This window comes from Arvicanthis niloticus, chromosome 9, assembly GCF_011762505.2.
Source record: "Arvicanthis niloticus isolate mArvNil1 chromosome 9, mArvNil1.pat.X, whole genome shotgun sequence".
NCBI lineage: Eukaryota > Metazoa > Chordata > Mammalia > Rodentia > Muridae > Arvicanthis > Arvicanthis niloticus.
In genome coordinates this window covers 58,706,737-58,725,761 of record NC_047666.1, presented here as the reverse complement: position 1 = coordinate 58,725,761, position 19,025 = coordinate 58,706,737, and the positions used below count along the sequence as shown (strand labels likewise).

The 19,025-nt window shown below is 45.8% G+C and overlaps 1 protein-coding gene across 2 annotated transcripts; it reads left to right on the top strand.

The window, feature by feature from the left end:
* The first annotated feature begins 1,040 nt into the window (after positions 1 to 1,040).
* Atp6v1e1 (ATPase H+ transporting V1 subunit E1) lies at positions 1,041 to 18,294 on the top strand. 2 transcript variants are annotated; one of them, XM_034512062.2, is made up of 9 exons: positions 1,041 to 1,205; positions 5,480 to 5,545; positions 7,899 to 8,008; positions 8,693 to 8,759; positions 11,693 to 11,782; positions 12,380 to 12,448; positions 14,292 to 14,386; positions 17,161 to 17,248; positions 17,777 to 18,294. In XM_034512062.2, the coding sequence occupies exons 1-9, from the start codon at positions 1,173 to 1,175 to the stop codon at positions 17,837 to 17,839; spliced, it is 681 nt and encodes a 226-aa protein (XP_034367953.1). In that variant the 5' UTR covers positions 1,041 to 1,172; the 3' UTR covers positions 17,840 to 18,294. The 2 variants fall into 2 exon arrangements, with proteins under 2 accessions (XP_034367953.1, XP_076796584.1); XM_076940469.1 differs by lacking the exon at positions 1,041 to 1,205 and adding an exon at positions 1,242 to 1,697.
* Positions 18,295 to 19,025: the final 731 nt, after the last annotated feature.

Genomic DNA, 19,025 nt, shown 5'->3' with positions numbered 1-19,025 from the left:
CAAGCGGTGAGTGAATCTTTGTGTGTTTGAGACAGGGTTTCTCTGTGTAGCCCTGGCTATCCAGGAACTCACTCTGTTGACCAGACCTGGTCTACTCACTCTGTAGATTCTGGCCTCTAACTCAGAGATCCGCTTGCCTCTACCTCCTAAGGGCTGGATTAAAGGCATGCACTCCCACGCCCTGCTTTTGTGTATTTAATTAATTAATTAATTAATTAAATTTATTTTTGGTTTTGAGCTCCGAGTAAATTATGTAAACTGTTTATCGGGGCTGAACCAGTAACTTTCTTTCTTTTTTTTTTTTTTTAAAAGGTTTACTTATTTATTTTATGTATGTGAATACACCGTCGCTGTCTTCAGACGCACCAGAAGAGGGCATCAGATCCCATTACAGATGGTTATGAGCTACCTTGGGGTTGCAGTCAGTGCTCTTAACGGCTGAGCCATCTCTCGAATCCCGTGTACATAATCTTAACACTTAGCAGATGGAGGCAGGAAGCTGAGGAGTTCAAACGTTTTGTTTGTAAACAAACAACCCAACTGTTTTACAAAAACGATCGCTGAAGAAGTATAAATAATCGTGATTAAAATCTGATACAAAAATCCCTAGTCGGTGGTGGTGGAGCACATACATCTTTAACCCCAGAATTCAGGAAGCAGAGACAGGTGGATCTCTGTGAATTCAAGGCCAGCCTGGTCTACAGAGTGAGTTCCAGGACAGCCAGGGCTACATAGAGAAACCCTGTCTCGAAAAAGAGAAAAAAAAAAGAAAGCAAAGAAGGAAGAAAAAATAAGGAAAAAGGGAAGGAAGGAAGAAAGAGAGAAAGGAAGAAAGAAAAAGAGAGAAAGAGAATCGCTAAAGTCCTCTCACTTCTCTCATGAAGTATTTTGTCCTTGACAGGCAGTCACGAGTCAGTTTTTAAAAAAAAAAGGAAAAAAAAGTCGGTCTGCGCATGAGCCTGGGGAAGGCCGGCCCGGGCGGAACTTCCGAGGGCACAGTTCTCGATCTATTGGTTGAGAAGGCTACGCCGCTTGGTCACCTGACCGGAACCGGAAGCTGTGCTTATAAAATAAAGGAGGCCGAACTTCCCTGGGTTTTCTTGTCGGGTTTGCTCCTCCGCCACTTTGATCCCAGACTCGAGGCTGTCCCTTGGCCGAACTTTGCCTTCGCCATGGCGCTCAGTGATGCAGATGTACAGAAGCAGGTGAGGGCCGGGTTAGGCGCCGCGCAGCCGCAGTACCGTCCCGAGGACTGTGTTGACGTTTGCTCTAGCAGAGCCTGGTCTTGGGGTGGCCTGAGTTCTGCAGGGGAGCCCCTCAGACCGCTGACCGTCTGGCGCGGGTAGTTTTTGCGGTGATGGTTCGCAGATTCGGGGGAGAGGGCCTTGCATCGCATCTCACGTGACTGCTGGTCTCCTGCTTCCTTCCATTTGCCTGTCACAGAGCCTGCAGCTGACTGCCTCCCATTTTGGCAGTCCCCCGTTTTCCTGGCATTCTCACGCTTAATCCGGCAAGGTTTTGTGCAGAGGTTGAAAGTGTTTTTTTTTTTTTTTCCTCAGTTTTTTTTTTTCAACCCGAAGGACTACTTCACGTTCTATTATAGGAAAGAGACTGTGGGGAAAGAGCAGCTTGCGTTTTGAGGATCTTCGTTGTGTAACTCGGGGTTATTCATCTAGAGACGTTATCATGAATCTAAGGTGTACATTAATATTCTGTCGAATGAGAAAGCCTTTTCTGATTGCACTTACAAGCCACAGAAATAAGTTAAGAGTTTATGGAAAATATTACTTAAATCTTGATTTCAGGTCAGGGTCTCCTGCTGCCCAGGCAATCTTTTTACTGAGGATGGGTTTGCCCTCTTGATATTCATATCCCCCCCACCCTCTCTAATATACATTGGTGATTTGACTTGCTTGTGTGTCTGAATGAGGGTGTTGGATCCCCTGGAACAAGAGTTACAGACAACTGTGAGCTGCCATGTGGATGATTGTAATTGAACCCGGGTCCTCTGGAAGGGCAGCCAGTGCTCTTAATGGTAACCACTGAGCCATATCTCCACCCCCACCCACACCCCCGTTTTTTGTGTTTTTGTTTTCCAAGACAAGTATGTAACTCTGGAACTGGCTCCTTACATTAGGCTGGCTTCGAACTCAGAGGTCCTCCTGCCTCTGCCTCCCGAGTGCTGGGATTAAAGGCATGCGCCACCGCTGTCCGGTAGCCTCCTGATTCTTACGCCATTTCTCTTGAGTGCCGAGATTCCGGTTGTTTTGTACCTAACCTGCGTAAGGTTGTATTTTTTAGTGCATATAATCATTTTGGAAGAACTTATTTAATATTTTAAATATGCTGTACATTGAAGTTTTTAAATATTAGGATTATTATAATTCTCGTTGTGTGTAGGCCTACATGCTTCAGAATCATGATTTCAGGCCAGCTGGGCTTCAGAACCTGACTTTAGACTCTAAATTCAATCAAAATGAAGGAACATGAAGCACTGCCTGGGGATACACGGGGCGCTAACAAGAGGGAAAAGTGCTTGTATTGCTGACAGATAACAGGTCTCCTGGGACTCCATTAGCAGTCACATTACCTGTGGGCTTTCTTGTCTCTTCTTTTCCTTCCTTCCTTCCTTCCTTCCCTCCCTCCCTCCCTCCCTTCCTTCCTTCCTTCCTTCCTTCCTTCCTTCCTTTCTTTTGGGATGTTTTCCCCTTGGTAATTTGAAGTCCACTCTTGCTTCATAGTGCTGGCTAGCCTGGTAACGTGTTGCACACTTAGTCTCCTGCCTCAGCCTCCCAAGTGCTGCTCACCCACATCGTGCATGAATTTTCAGAAAAGGAAATTTAAAGCTTCAGTTTAATGTCTACATAGTTTAGAGAACTCTGTTTTTTTTTTTTGTTTTGTTTTTTTTGTTTTGTTTTTTTTTTTTTATCCAAGAACTAGGAAAATTTCTCTGATTAAACACACTTAGTTGGCTTGTGAATCTATGAACAGTGTTTTTATCTTTGATGCTTCCATCTCTTTGGTAAAAATGTCTTTCCTTTTTATTATTAACCAGATATGCATTAAGAAAGGTAGGGTGGGTCTTCTTCCTTGTGAGAGTGGGCGGAGAAGGAAAACGGATCTGTGGTAATTACAGAAGGGAAGTAGGGGGACATCTATAGCATGTTCACAGAAAACGGGGCTTGGGGACATTAATCACTGCCCTGGGTTGTTAGCATAGGAAAACTTGGTGCAGTGGAAACAAATGGTGCCTCACGTGATCTTAGCTTAGCAGTCACACTCTTAGAATGTGGGAGCCAGGGCCTCCACAGGAGAACCATAGTGCAGAAACAGGGTGGTGTGTTTATCACGTTCTAGAAAATTCTTTTTTTTTTTTTAATATAAAATGAAAATACTGAAGAAATCTTGTTTCTAGCCTATATCCTTTCCTGTGATAACATGGGCCTTAGGGGTTGTTGTTTGAGGGTTGTGTTTTGTCCTGTGGTGGTAGGGCTCCAACCCATGGCCTGGTGGACAAGTGGTCTGTCAGTGAAGAATACCACAGGGCCAAGGACACTGTGTTCTATTTAGTATAATCTTAGGAGACTATAGACTAAGTGCCAAGCATTTAGTAGGTGCTTAAGAAGTCACAGATTCCCCTTTTCCCTGACATTTGTAAAGGTTTTTGTTTTTGCTTTCCAATCTCATGTCCGTTTGGTTTGGGACAGGTGGTGCTGGCCTCAGCTCGTCAACTTGATGGGCAAGCACTGAGCTGTAAACTCCCTTCCCTTCCCTCAACATTTGCCTTTTTTTTTTTTTTTTTTTTTTTTTAATCTACAGAGTATGGTCATTTATTATATCAGATTTTCTAAGGGACCAGACTCCAGAAAACTTTATTAGTGGGATAGCAGAGAGGAAAAAAGGCATTTTTAAAGGTCTGTGGGGTTTTTTTCCCCCTAGCTCGGGGGTGGAGTTGAATGTCCTTAAAGGTTGACTCACTTCTTAGACTCTTTGGTTGACTGTAAACAGCCTGAGTTTAAATGAGTGCCTTTGCTCTAGGCTGGACTGATCAAGGCAGATCTGTAGCTGAGGTCCAGCACAGGATGCGGGTAATACAGGTTTGAATTGGTTTCACCCAGGGAAGCTGAATGCATCCTGGAGCATTTATAAACACTGATCACTTGGGTAAAGTTTATCTGTGTTTTTGAGACTGGTCACTCTGCATGCAGTCAGGCTGGTTCACAGACCCACCTGCCTCTGTGTCCCCTGTGCAGGGGTTACAGGCATGTGCTGCCATGCCGGCTTTTAAACATAACCTTTATTTCTGTCTTAGGATTTCTATTGCTGTGATAATCCCCATGACCAAAAGCAGCTTGGAGAGGAATTTATTTCAGTTAACTCACATTCATCTCAGAGGAAGTCAGGCAGGGGCTGGAATAGAGAATAGAGACCATGGAAAAACTGTCTAGGGGTTTGTTCCTCAAGGCTTGCTCAGCATGCTTTTCTAGATATCCCAGGACTACATTCCCAGATGTGGCACCACCAGCAATACGCTGAGCCCTCCCTTATGCAATCACTAATTAAGAAATGTCATTCGGGCCGGTGGTAGTGCACGCCTTTAATCCCAGCACTTGGGAGGCAGAGGCAGGCGGATTTCTGAGTTCAAGACCAGCCTGGTCTACAAAGTGAGTTCCAGGACAGCCAGGGCTACACAGAGAAACCCTGTCTCGAAAAACCAAAAAAAAAAAAAAAAAAAAAAAAAAAATGTCATTCGGGCTTGCCTACAGCTCATCTCATGGGTGACATTTCCTCAGTTGTGGTTCCCTTCTTTTCAGGTAACTCTTGTTTGTGTCATTGTGTCAAGTTGACAAAAACAAAACAAACAAAAAAACCTAAAACCCAACCAGAACAGCTAGCTTATTGGGTAAGCACCTGATAGCAAGTCTGATGGTGTGAGTTCAATCCCTGGGATGCACATGGGAGGAGGAGAGAGCTGACTTCTACGGGTGGCTGAGCTCTGTGGCATATGCGCACGCACACACACACATACATGTGCACACACGGAGAAAGAATCTGGATGCTTAGGTGCTTGGTAGAGGAGGTATACAAAGTGCCTTGGGAACACAACAGTGGGAGATTCAGGAGGTGGCCTTAAGCTGGGCCCTAAGGTACAAGCCAGGTGAAGACTGGATCATGGGGAAGGTGGGTGAATTTAAACACCCTCTGGTGAGGAGGACCTGAAAGGAGCGATCATGATAACAGCTGCATCTGAAGAGCCTTCAGGTGCTGCTTTGTTCTGGATGGTGCTTCAGAGGGAAGCAGCTGTCAGGCTTGTACCTGCTACAGTCTGCACTGGCCATGTGATCCTGATTGCCATGGAAAATGGCACGTAGACAGGCAGGCCTGGAACTTGGTAATCCTCTTGTGACTACCTAATGACCGTGAAGTTAGATGTCATTGTCTTCTCTTACTGAATGAAAACATGTCTTTTCTCATACAGATTAAGCACATGATGGCTTTCATCGAACAAGAAGCCAATGAGAAAGCAGAAGAAATAGATGCAAAGGTGAGATGTTCGTTGTTATTGCTGCTGCTGTTTTTCTCAACACAAGGTTTCTCTGGGTAGCCCTGGCTGTCCTGGAACTGGCTTTGTATGTAGACCAGGCTGGAACTCACAGGGAGCAGCCTGCCTCTGTGTCTTGAGTGCTGGGATTAGAGGCATGTTTCACCACTGTCACAGTGTGTGTGTCTTGTTTTTATTACATCATACAAAGAAACTAGTTTCATTATATATCATACTTATAAGATTTACTTTTTGAGGCTACAGAGATGATGGCTCAGCAGTTAAGGCCACCCCACCCCTGCTCTTTCCGAGGTCCTGAGTTCACTTCTCAGCACCCACATGGCAACTCACAGCTATCTTTGACTCCAGTTTCAGGGGACCCCCACACCCTCACACAGACATAATATGCAGATAAAACTAATGCACATAAAAGTGAATAAATCTTTTTAAAAAGAAGAGACTCGTTTTAAATAAAAGGTCTACATATTTGTATGTGTATGTGTGAGACTGCTGAGTTTAAATTGGCACCATGTATGTGCAGGTATCCTTAGAGGCCAGAGACTGTTGGGTCCCCTGTAGCTGTAGTTAGAGGAGGTTGAAAGCTTGTCTGCTGTGGGTGCTCAGACCTGAGCCCAGGACCTCTAGTAGAGCAGCGTGTGCCCTTAACAGCTGAGCCATTAGTCCAGTGACACTTAGATTTTTCCTTAACAGCTGAGCCATTAGTCCAGTGACACTTAGATTTTTCCTTAACAGCTGAGCCATTAGTCCAGTGTCACTTAGATTTCTTTCCAGCTGCATTTTTGTTGGGGGTAGGGCTGTGTGGGGCTCGGAGAATAATGTTCTGGAGTCAGTTCTCTCAGGTTTCTCCTGCCTTGTGGGTCCCTGGATCCTCCACTCTTCTTTTTCTTTGAGACAGGGTGTCACTCTCTCTCCCAGGCTGGCCTCTAACTCTGCAATGTAGTCAGAACTGCCCTTGAATTCCTGTTCTTGACTCCCATGTCCCAAGTACTAGCATTATAGCTCTATAGCCGTCTTGCCTGTCTTACCATGCTGGAATTGAGTGCATTTATGCAAGCACCCTACCAATGGCTAGATCTTTTATGTTTTTGCTGCCTTTTAAAAATTATTTTATTTTTTTAGAGATTTATTTACTTTTATTTATATGAATACAGTGCAGCTGTCTTCATCCACACACTAGAAGAATGTATCCCAGTCTTCAAGTTTGTTTTTGTTGTTATTGCCAACATTTGGTTTTGTATCGTTGTTTGTAGACCAGGCTGGCCTCACACTCAGGAACTGCCTGCCTCTGCCACTGAGTTTGGGGATTAAAGGCATGTGCTATCACACTCAGTTATGGAGTCTTTTTTCTTTTTCTTTTCTCTTTTAAAGATTTATGTATTTATCTTATATGAGTATACTGTGGCTGTCTTCAGACACACCAGAAGAGGGCATCAGATCCATTACAGATGGTTGTGAGCCACCATGTGGTTGTTGGGAATTGAACTCAGGACCTCTGGAAGAGCAGTCAGTGCTCTTAACTGCTGAGCCATCTCTCCAGCTCCCAGTTATAGAGTCTTATTGCTTAAAAGTCATCAACATTTGATTCACTACCAAGAGCATTTATAGAAATCTGTGGTAGCACATTCCTGGAATCCCAGCATTTAGGAAATAGAAGCAAGAGAATTCAAGGCCAGCCTAGGTTTTGTTAGAACCTGTCTCAAACAGAACAAAACTGATAATTGTGCTGCCAGCAGACAGAGCCAGGAGGATTGCCCACATGTTGATGACCAGGAAAAGAAAATACTCACAAGTAATGGCATATATAAATTCTAACTTTAAAATGACTGTTAGGGTTGGAGAGACGGCTCATGGCTAAAAGCATTATTGCTGTTACACAGGAACAGAGTTTGGTTCCCAGCACCTATATCAATGGCTCGGGGCCACCTGTGACTTTAGCCCCAGGGGACCTAATGTCCTCTTCTGGCCTCCATAATCACGTACATATACATGGCATACACACTTAAAAAAACAAGCTAGTGCAGTACCACAGACTTTAATCCTAGCACTTGTGAGGCAGAGGCAGGTGGATCTCTGAGTTTGAAGCCAGCCTGGTTACAGAGTGAGAGTTTCAGGACAGCTAGAGCCACATAGAGAAACCCTGTCTCAAAAAAACAAGAACAAAACAAACAAACAAACAAAACCTCCCAAGCAGTCTTTGAGGAGAGTGTTACAATATTTTTCTGTCTCAGATAGGGGCTAAGTAAACAAATTAAAGTATTCCTGGTTCCTGGGAGCTCCAAATAAAAGGATCAACCAAATCCAGTGTAATAAATTAACATATGCTACTTCTTCATAGGCAGAAGAAGAGTTCAACATTGAGAAAGGTCGTCTTGTGCAAACCCAAAGATTGAAGATTATGGAATACTATGAGAAAAAAGAAAAGCAGATTGAGCAGCAGAAGAAGATGTAAGTAAAGGATGGTTACTGCAGTGAACTAAACTGGCCTGAACTTGTTGTCCTCCTGCCTCCACCTCCCAACTGGGATGACAGGCATGCACCACCATAAGTGACTTATGCAGTGCTGGGGATTGGAACCAGAGCCTGGTGTCATCCACATGCTCCGCCATCCTGCAGAGCTGTGTCCTCAGTCACTGAGCTTTAAGTCAGTGACCTCAGGCCACAGGGAGTAGCTCAGTGGCACAGTGCTTGCTTGCCCTATGCAGGACCCCAGGCTCCATTCCCTGAGATCTGCTCTTTACCCAAAGAAAAGTTCAAAACACTGGAGACGAGAGAGAACACAGGGACAGAAACCTTAGCTGGGGTGGTGGCTCGTGTCTGAGACGGGAGGGTCCCAACAAGTTCACAGATGGAAGAACACACAGGGTCCACAGCAGGCCTTATCTCCAAAGCAAACAGGGAAAGAAAGCGGTGCATGTGGTGTGCTCCTGCAGCCCAGCAGAGGCAGATCTCAGAGTTCTCAAAAAGCAGGAACAAAACTGAGGGGACACAGAACGTCACAGGGTTATCTGAAACCCTGTGACGTTATTTATTATCAAGGGTGTTTGCTCTAACATGGAAAGTTGTGTATTTTTCTATAGTCATTGTTTTTTTTTTTTATGTTGTATTGATATTCTCCCATCTCCTTTGTAGTCAAATGTCCAACTTGATGAATCAAGCAAGGCTCAAAGTCCTCAGAGCAAGAGATGACCTCATCACTGTGAGTAGCTCCTAGTAGTTGTGCAACCACAAAATGCTTATTCACTTGTTCTCTATAGAGAATCACTAGGTAACATTTACAAATAACGGTGTTTTGTTGCTTTGTGTTTGGTTGGGTTGGCGGTTTTTGTTTGCTTGCTTGCATTTGTGAAAGTGTCTCAATATGCTGTTGGCCTAAACCTTGACCCCCTAGTCTGAGTTCTAGCACAGGGTTACAAGCATATACCACCATACTCAGGTTTAGGGGCACTTCTAGAAAAGCATATATTCAGTGGATCGTTGTACTAGATATTAACAACAGACACAGGCATGATAGCGGTCTGGCCCTGGGTTTGCTGAACTCTAAGCTAATGGCATGGAAGACAGGATTAGATCATACAACAGCAAGAAGCCAGCCATAGAGGACATGAGGGAGGGGCTGAATACAGGGCTGTGGATGTGAAAGCAAGAGTCAGGTCTGCTCTCAATTAAAAAAAATTGGTTTTAGCTGTGTGGTGGTGGTGCACACCTTTAGTCCCAGCACTCAGGAGGCAGAGGCAGGTTGATCTCGTTAGTTCTAGGCCAGCCAGGGCTGCAGAGAGAAACCAGTCTCAAAAAAAAAAAAAAAAAAAAAAAAAAAAAAGTTTTTTGTTGTTGTAGGCAGTATCACAAACACCATACATAGTTTTCCATTTAACAAGAAAACTGTCATTCAGAAAGTATTATGGTCTGTCGGGGAAGAAAGTCTTCAGAGAGTGAGCACTTAGCTAAGCAGTGAGGTCCTGGGTTAGGGTTCGAGACTGAAAGGATGTGAGCTATCCCGCCGGCTGCTGTGGAAACACAGCTTCTTATACATGGAACATCAGCGTTCATGGCCAGCACTTGAGAAGGGGGAGGCAGGGAGATTGCTTGAGGTGTTGCCAGCCTGGGTTATAGTAACCCTGTATCACATATAGTACGGCGGTCTTGATGATGCAGAACACAGGGGGGTTGAGGCCAGCTTGGGCCTCAGGGTAACCTGAAGAAGATCCTGTCTCAAAAGAAAAAAATTTTTTCTCATGCATTGTCTTCGTGGATTTTTTTTTTTAATGTGTGAATTCTTTGTCTGTATGTATATCATGTGCATGCCTTGTACCTTTGGAACCCAGAAAGGGAATCAGACTCCCTAGAATTGTAGCTACAGACAGTTGGGAGCCAGCAGTGTAGGTGCTGGAAATCAAACCTCGAGAATGAATAGTCATCTCTCTAGTCTTCATGAAGTGTGTGTGCGTGTGTGCTTTTTTCTTTCTTTCTTTTTTTTTTTTTTTTTTTTTTTTTTTTTTTTTTTTTTTTTTTTTTTTTTTTTTTTGAGCGGGGTGGTGTTCTGTGTAGCCCTGGCTGTCCTGGAGCTCACTCAAACTCACATAGATCCTCTGCCTGCTCGGATTGACAGTGTGCACCACTGCCACCCAGCTGTATGTGCACTTTAGTTTAGTTCTTTTCTTCTACAGTAAAATACTCAATGGGGTGGGAGACTGTTTGCCTTTGTAGTAGAATGTTTGAAACTGGAACAGTGAGCATGCTTCATGTCTGGGAAGCTCTGGCACTGGTGTGACTGGGTCCCTAGCACCACATTGAAACTGGGCATGGTGGTGCACACCTGCATCCCCAACATTCAGGTGGCAGAGACAGGGGGAACATTGGAAGTTTGAAGCCACCCTTGGCTACACTTCGAGTTCCAGGTCAGCCATGGGTACATAGTGAGACTGTCAAAAACAAAAAGGAAATTAGATGTATGACTGTTTTGAGCAACCGATTTGTGCAGGATCACTGGTTACCTAGGAGAGAAACATCCCAGTCTTCCCCATGCTTGGCTGGAAAGCTGTTTCAGATGGGAAGCTGGGAGACAGTGTACAGCATAGTTCCAGCTTGGTTGTTCCTCACTGACCTACATATGTTTATATTGTTATCCATTTTAGTAGCTTGTTTTTTAAACTGGTGACATGTTAGCAGTACTTCCCTGCTGAGCTGGAGCCCCAAACCCAGCTCTACTCAGATAGGATTTCTTGGCTTGTTTTAAGCTTTTGTTGTTATTTGTTTCCTTGAGACTGAAACAGATGTGTCACTCCAGCTCTTTATAAAAGTGTTTCACAGTTGAATTGTCTATACAATTACTGTTCAGGGGATGAAACCCACACTGTGCCAAATACCAGCATGTAACTTGGGCTGACTTAGATGTTCCTGTGTAGCCAAGGGTGACCTTGACCTTCTTAGTTCCCTGCCTCCACTTAGTGCTAGGCTTATAGGATGCACCACGGTGGCCTGTCTTATGTAGTTGGGGGTGGGCCTAAGCCCAGGCGGGGCTTCTTACATGCTGAGCAGACATTACCAACTGACCTATATGCCCAGGTTGTTGCTGGTTTTGTTGGTGGTGGTTGCTTGTTTGGGTTTGGTTTGGTTTGGTTTTTCAAGACAGTGTTTCTCTGTGTAGCCCTGGCTGTCATGGAACTTGCTCTGTAGACCAGGCTGGTCTTGACTCACTGAACTCCACCTGCCTCTGCCTCGAGTGCTGGGATTAAAAGTGTATATGTACCTGCCTGTCTTTATTTTAGACAAGGTGCCAGTAGCTTTGAATCTGGAACTCCCTATGTAGTTGAGTGAGTCTCTGGACTCCTGATCACTGACATAGCAATGCAAGCATAAACCACTATGCTGGCTCTGACACTCAGACTTCCCTGTCTGGATTAGAATTACAGGCAAGCGGATCTGCTAGACTGAACTCCGTAAGAACAAGAACGGTGTTTCCCACCAGCACTTAGCAGTGTATGTAGCAGTCATATACGATATTGTGTGTTTAGTGAGCACCTAGCCATGGGCTGTGAGGTGAGGAGGAGCTGGATGCGGCTGTGAGGCAGATGGAACAAGGACGGACGTGAACAGAATGTGGATGTACACGTTGTCTTTCCTCTTTTCTAGGATCTGCTAAATGAGGCAAAACAGAGACTCAGCAAGGTGGTAAAAGATACGACCAGGTACCAAGTGCTGCTGGATGGGCTGGTCCTCCAGGTATGCCTCGATGCCTAGTCTGCCACATACAGCTGCAGTGCTGAGCCTTTAAAACGTCTGCCAGAGACCAGCTCCATTTTCCCTTAACTGCTTTTCTTCCTCTTGCCTGTGACTGGTGTATCTCACAAGATGGCAACACCTCTTGTCTAAGACTTGAAGGTGTTACTGCTATTTCCTATGATTGTACAGTTCTTTGTACCTTTCTAGTCAAATCTACCTGCCTGCAGTTTTAAAGTTTCCCACATTGATTTGACCTTTAAAATACTTGGCTTTAACCTTGAGTTTAGTGATAAGGACAAAGTTTGGTGGTAAGGGCAGAATGCTTGCTTAGCATGTGAGAGACCCTCAGGTCCAACCCCAGCACCTAGAGAAAAGGTCAAGCAATTGTTTGCTCCTGGTTATGATCCCATTCTTTTACTCATGTTAATCCAGAGTGACGGTCCTCCGTCCGGCTAATGGGACTCCATTGATACCAGGCTGTGTTCTCTGTGCTCTCATGCTGCCTGATGTCTTTGCAGAGCTTCCCAGGTGACACCGGAAAGAACTGCAGGACACTGTGCTGGATTTTCCACTATAGACTCTGATTGCTTTTTACAGGGCTTGTACCAGCTGTTGGAGCCTCGAATGATTGTCCGTTGCAGAAAACAAGATTTCCCTTTGGTGAAGGTAAAAACCTTTGTTATTATTATTAGCAGTAGTTGTCATTGCTGTTGAGCAAAGGGGACAAAGTGTCAAGAGACTGATTCAGTTGATAGAATGTTCACTGAGGAGAGGCAGGCACTGCTTCAGAGGCTGGGAGGAGTGCTGCTTGCTGCCTTGCTCACCCTGCCTTTCCTTCCTTTTTGAAACAGGATTCATTATGTATCTATTCCTGACTGACCCAGAACTTGAAACAGGGCCTCATTATATTATGTATTTATTCCTGACTGACCCGGAACTTGCTATGTAGAGTAGGCTGGCCTTGAATTCAGAGAGGTCCTGTTACCTCTCAGTCTAGCTGGAATTAAAGGCATGTGTAACCATACCCGGCCTTCACCTGCTTTCTTGTAGAGCTCAGGACCACCAGCCAGCCCGAGGTGGCAGCACCCACAACAGGCTGAACCCTCCCACATGAACCACTAACTAAGACAGTGCCTTACAGACGTTCTTACCCACAGGACAGTCTTATGGGGACATTTTCCCATTGATAGTCCTCTTCCCAAGGGACTTTAGCATGTGTGAGGCTGACATAAAACTAGCCAAGCCAGTGATGTATAATAGTATCCAGTATATAAAGTAGACTGGGCACAGGCAAGATGGCTCAGTGGGAAAGCTGTGGAAGGACAGAGCTAATTCCTTCAAGTCCTCCTCTGACCTCTGTGCATACATAAATGAATACTGTAAAAACAAAAGTAGTCCACGGGGCTGCAGACATGGCTCAGCAGTTAAGAGCACTGACTACTCTTCCAGAGGACCTGAGTTCAATTCCCAGCAATCACATGGTGGCTCACAACCATCTGTAATGGAATCTGATGCCCTCTTCTAGTGTGTCTGAAAAGAGTGACAGTGTACTCATACATTTTTAAAAGTAGTCCACACTTCACTTGTTTATTCTGTGTAACAGTAGAACCTTCTATCTTTCAGTGTCTGTCTAGTCTGGGGCTTCCTATGTTGACCAGGCTGGCCCCGAACTCACCTGGCTCTCAGGTAGATATTTGAGCCTGGAAGTTTGCTTTTATTGTAGAGCAGCCACAGTTGTGAGGTAGTGATACAGCAGGGTGGTGCTTAGCACTGAGACTCACAAGGGTGGCCTCTGAAGTGGCTTCTGTGAGCTGAATGAGTGCCTAAGGAAGGGCCATCTGCTGGGGTTTTTAAGGAAGGGCTATACAGTTTTCTAGGTGGTTGTGTTATTCTACATACCTGCCCACAATACACAGAGTGTTCTTGTATCTTTTCATACTCTTTCAATAGTTTAATTAAAAATTGTTCATATGTATGGGTGTTCTGCCTGCATGTATGTCTGTGTACCATTTGTGTGAATGTGTCCTCCTAAGCCTGAACCGGTGGTGGATTCTCTGGATCTGGACTCAAATGTTTGTGAGCTGCCTTGTGAGTTCTGGGAATCATATCCCAGTCCCCTGGAAGAGCCTTTGTTCTTAATCTAACCAGCTCTGCAGCCAAAGGAATTCTTTATAGTAGCTGTCATAAGGGGAGTGAAGCCTCTCTTAGTAAGAGGTGCCATCCTTACTTCCGAAGCTGCCAGAATCTTCCCCTCCCCCACCATGCCACTGGGACAACCCTGTCTGCTGCCCACACCTCCCACCTGAGCTCTGTAGACTGTCCCTGGAGTCCCTGGTATGTCCACTCAGTTGCCAGACGAGCCTATGTCTCTTCCTCCCACCTATGTACAGACTCCCATTTCTCTCCCTAGTCCTCAGGATCAGGAATGGCACCGTCAGGATCTCTACAGCAAAGCTAGCTTTTACTTGAAAATCTTTCATTGTTTTCTGTTTGTTCACCCCTCCCCCAGGCTGCAGTACAAAAAGCAATTCCTATGTATAAAATTGCCACCAAAAAAGATGTTGATGTCCAAATTGACCAGGAGGCCTACCTGCCTGAGGAGATGTAAGAATCTTTCTGTTAAATCTGCTTCTTGTTATTGGGAATGGCCTTAGTGCTGAGGCTTGTAGAAAGAACTTTCTTTACTGTTATTTTGGGGGTGTATTGGTCCCAGTTGGTTTCTATGGCTGCAACACTATGATGGAAAAACAAGCTGAGGAAATGGTTTATTTGGCCTACACTTGCAGATCACAGTCCATCATGGGAGGAAGTCAGGACAGGAACTTAAGCAGGGCTGGAACATGGAAGGAGGACCTGATACAGAGGCCATGGAGGGTGCTGCTTACTGACTTGTTTCTTGTGGCTTGCTCAGCCTGCTTTCTTATAGAACCCAGGTCCACTACCACAGGGGTGACACCACCCACCATGGTTGGACCCTCCCCCATTGATCACTAATTGAGAAAATGCCTTACAGTTGGATATCATGGAGGCATTTCCTCAACTGAGGCGCCTTCCTTTCTGCTGGTTCTATTTATATCAACTTAATACAAAAGCAGCCAGTACAATGGGAAAGCCTGTACCTGGATTTAATCCTCAGCCCTGACTAAGAATACTGTTTTCTTGGGTGGGTCTCTGCTGAAGGAGAAAGGTGTGATTGTATTCTCCAGGTACCTGGGTGTGTGTTTCTGTCATTACTCCAAGCTGGTCCCACGGGAGTGTGGGACCGAATCCTAGGAGCTGCTGGAGACTAGCGGTGACGCCCAGAGCTTTCTGTGTGCTGTCACATTGCTACCACTGCCTAACCTGGAGCAGGAGGATCTTGGGGGAAACTTGAACTAAACGGAAAGAACTTTAGGCTTGGGGGTGTGAAATGGTTGAGAACATTGGCCATCAAGATTAGATTTGGGGATTTGGGTTTTTGTTTCATTTCTTGCTATACCAGGTAGAACCCAGGATGTCATGAAGTCATGAGTCAGATGTGGTTTGCTCTACTCTGCCACGAGCTGTCTGGGAGGTATTGTAATGTGTATTTCGTCTCACTGAGCCTTTTGGTTTTTGTTTTTCTGGTGGTGAAAGGATGAGACAGGATTTCACTCTGTAGACCGGGTTGGTTTTGTTACTCAGAAGGCCGGGATCACAGGCATGGCTCACCGTGCCCAGCTGACTTCATTAAATTGAAGCAATCAATTCCAATGAGATCATGTCTAGGCAGCGCTCAGTGGTGCCAATGTGTATGGAAACTGAGCAGACAGTGTACACACATCAGGTGCAGGGGCTGCTCCTCCCTGAGGCCTTGTCATCAGACATGTTTTGAGTTTCAGAGAGCAGAATAGCAGTGAAACAGGCTGGGCTGCAGCTCGGTAACTGAGGCTGTGCATCATCAGCACCAGAGAGAGGGGATGCCTATGCTTCCACTGTGTAGTATCATCGGGCCTAAGACAGCACTGCCATACCCGGGTATACTAGTATTTCCCAATAAACACAGGGAGAGCTTGCTTGTAATCACAGTACTTCGGACGCTGTTGCAAAAGATGGTCAGGAGTTCATGGCCAGCCACATGGAGATGCACATCCTGCCAGCTGTGCAGCTGCCGACCTGGGCAACTTAAGTACAGATGACAGGAGAGAGGCAGTTCTTGTCTGCAGGGTGCATGGGTTAAATGTTGTTTTCAGAGCCTTTTGAGGTTTATTTTAGTATTAGAGTTACAAGATTGCAGACTTACTGTTTTGGGTTAAGTGGTGTTTTTTTGATGTGGTTAATATTTCTTTTCCAGTTTCTCAGAGTGCATTTCCTTATCCACTAAATCCCATTGTGCATAAGACGCAGAGGTTACTGGGAAGGTTAGGAAGCCACAGAAAGCTGTAGGCTCATCAAGAGTGCTGGGCTGGCTCAAGAGGCTGAGGCAGGATAGCTAGAGCTTGTTACCTCTCACCCTCTGAATTACATAGGGAGACCCTGTCTCAGAACACAGAAGGAAAGCAAAGAAAGCCTAAGCTGACATCCAATGCTTGCCGAGGCTGTTTTTGCTTATTCTCTCCTTCAATGTCCTCACATTCCCCACAAAACACCAGGAGTCAGGATCTCAGCAGAGCGCCATCTTTAGTGCTGTGGAGACTGGAGAGGAAAAGAAGTAGGCACAGAAAGGAGACGATGGGTGCGGCTGTGGCCGTCATCCACCGAAGCATCCCTAGTAAAAATTACAACTCCTTTTCCAACCTGTGCATAATGGCATATGCCTGTAATCTCGGGAGAGGCAAGAGGATTTTAGATGGTAAGTCCTAGGCTAGCCTGGGCTACCTAGGGAGGTATTGTCTTAAACAGTATCTGGTCCCTTGTCTGATAGTCTGTTTATCTTGGTAATTGACAGAACTGGTCATTTGTAGGTGAATCTTGTTCCCCATGGTTCCTTGAAATACAGTTGACCTGTGTATGGCTCTTGAGTGCCAAGAGGCTTTGAGGAGTGTGGGGACATGTGAGGGTGGCTAGAGGCAGCCAGTAGGCCGTCAAGCATGTTGAGTCACTGTCCTTCCTTTGTCAGCAGCATGCAGGTGCCACATCTCCAGTAGGCTGCCTGTTGACTCATAGCTTAGACAATTGAAACCATTCCCACCTTGCTGGGGAGGGCTGACTAGAGCTGAACAGCATGCTGGAATCCCATGGCTGTGCTCAGCAGTCACTGTACCATGTGTGAGGGACAGCACTGTAAGGTCACTCTGAGGCTGTGGATAGTGCTGTCCTGTCTACACTTGCATACCTAGGCTGTCTTGTGCTGAGGGTAGTTGTCTTGGATGGACACCTTCTCAAGCCCACTACCTTGTTACTTTCTGTGTTCTCTGTAGAGCTGGTGGAGTTGAAATCTATAATGGGGATCGCAAGATAAAGGTTTCCAACACTCTGGAAAGCCGCTTGGACCTCATAGCCCAGCAGGTGAGTGCAGACTCTGGTTACTTGTCGGCTAGCACTTACTGCAGAGAACTTGGGCCCTTCAAAGTGAGTGCAAGGCTGCTGGTCTTCGTGTCTCCACATTTGCACACTGAACCCAAGGCTACAAGACTAAAATGCTGGTCATCTTCTAGGCATGGCAGTGAACAGTTTCTGTTAACTTTCTTAATCCCTGACTTAAAAGCATAGAACAGGGTGTGGTGGTGCATGCCTAGAGGCAGGCAGATCTCAGTTCAGTCAGGGCCAGCCTAGCCTACAGAGTGAGTTTCTGGACAGCCAGGGGTTCACACACTCTCAGTGTCACAGGCTGTGTACAGTAATGACTTCCGGTCTTTCTTTTTTCCTGTCCCTTTTGTAAGCAGTAAGCCCATAGTATGACTGCTTAAGTGTCTGGCACAGTACAGCAGCTAGGACAGGTCTGAGGTGCTTAGCTCTGATCTCCTTTCCCCACATGGTGGTTAAGATTGTCTGCAAGTTTCCTGACTGAGGTCCTGCTTTACTACTTCTTCACAGATGATGCCAGAAGTCCGAGGAGCCTTGTTTGGTGCAAATGCCAATAGGAAGTTTCTGGACTGAACCTCAGAAGGTGCAGTTCACCCACGGCTGTGCTCCTGGAGAAGCAGATTATCCGTCTGTGTGGCTTCCTCTTTCTGTTCTAATACTGGTAATCAGTGGACACCTTCTACAGCTAATGCCCTTGGCTCAGTGTCAACAGAAGGGCCACTTGGTGTGGCAAGAACCCAGCCCCAGCTCATCTGATGTCACAGCTGTGCACTGGGTTTGCAGCGGGATGGGAGGGGTCAGATGCGCTGTGCGGCCTCACCAAGGACCCATTCTTTCCTGCTCTAGTCTAGAGTGAGTTGTGCATGCTGTCCCCTGCTCTTTGTGCGTAAGGTGCACGTGAGGCTCACATTCCTCCAGTAACACTAGCTTCACTGCTACTCTTTAGGTGTAGTCTCCTATCTGTAAATGTGATTTAAAATCTAAGCCACAAATATTCTTTATTTATTAAAACAAAAGGCTTATGTGGATTTGGTTGTCGTTCCTTATGTAAGGCACTGAGTTTGTGATTTGAGAGTAAGTTCTATTGGGCACAGTAGCACACAGCTGGTATCCCAGCTGTGGTGGAAGGATTGTTTGGGGCCAGCCTGGGCAACAAAGAAGACCCCACTGTGGAACCCAGAGAAGAACTATCCCAAATCCCTGCCGTGTATTAGCCACTCAGAGGCTCCCTCACTAGACTTTCCTGCAGCTCTGTGACAAGTGAATACCACACACAGGTGTTCAGTATTCCTGTCCTGGAGGCTGGACAGCTTTGTGCTAGGGGTAAGCAGAGGCTGGACCGCTGAGCCATGCAGTGCATCTTTGGGGTTTTAACTGTCTTGCCTTACAGTGAATAAGGCCGTTCAGATGGATTATTTGCATGCACATCTGCCTACTCCCCCAGACCCAAGTTGTAAGTTAGGTGGGACTGATGGAGGTTCTTCTCAGTGTTGGGGTTTGGCAGGGTTACATGCTGTGTAGGGTGGCCTAGAACTGCTTACTGGTGTATGGTGACCTTCAATTTCCCATCCTCCCGTCGTCAGCTCCTAAGTGCTGAGACTACAGGCATGTGCCACCATAAGTTTGTGCTGTTTATGTGGTGCTGGGGATGGAACCCTCTGCTGACTGACCTATGTACCCAGCCCTCATTCCTGTTCTTCATTTGTGTGGCATTATTCCACTTCTGTATGGCAGGCTACAGAGGAAGGAATTGAGGTCC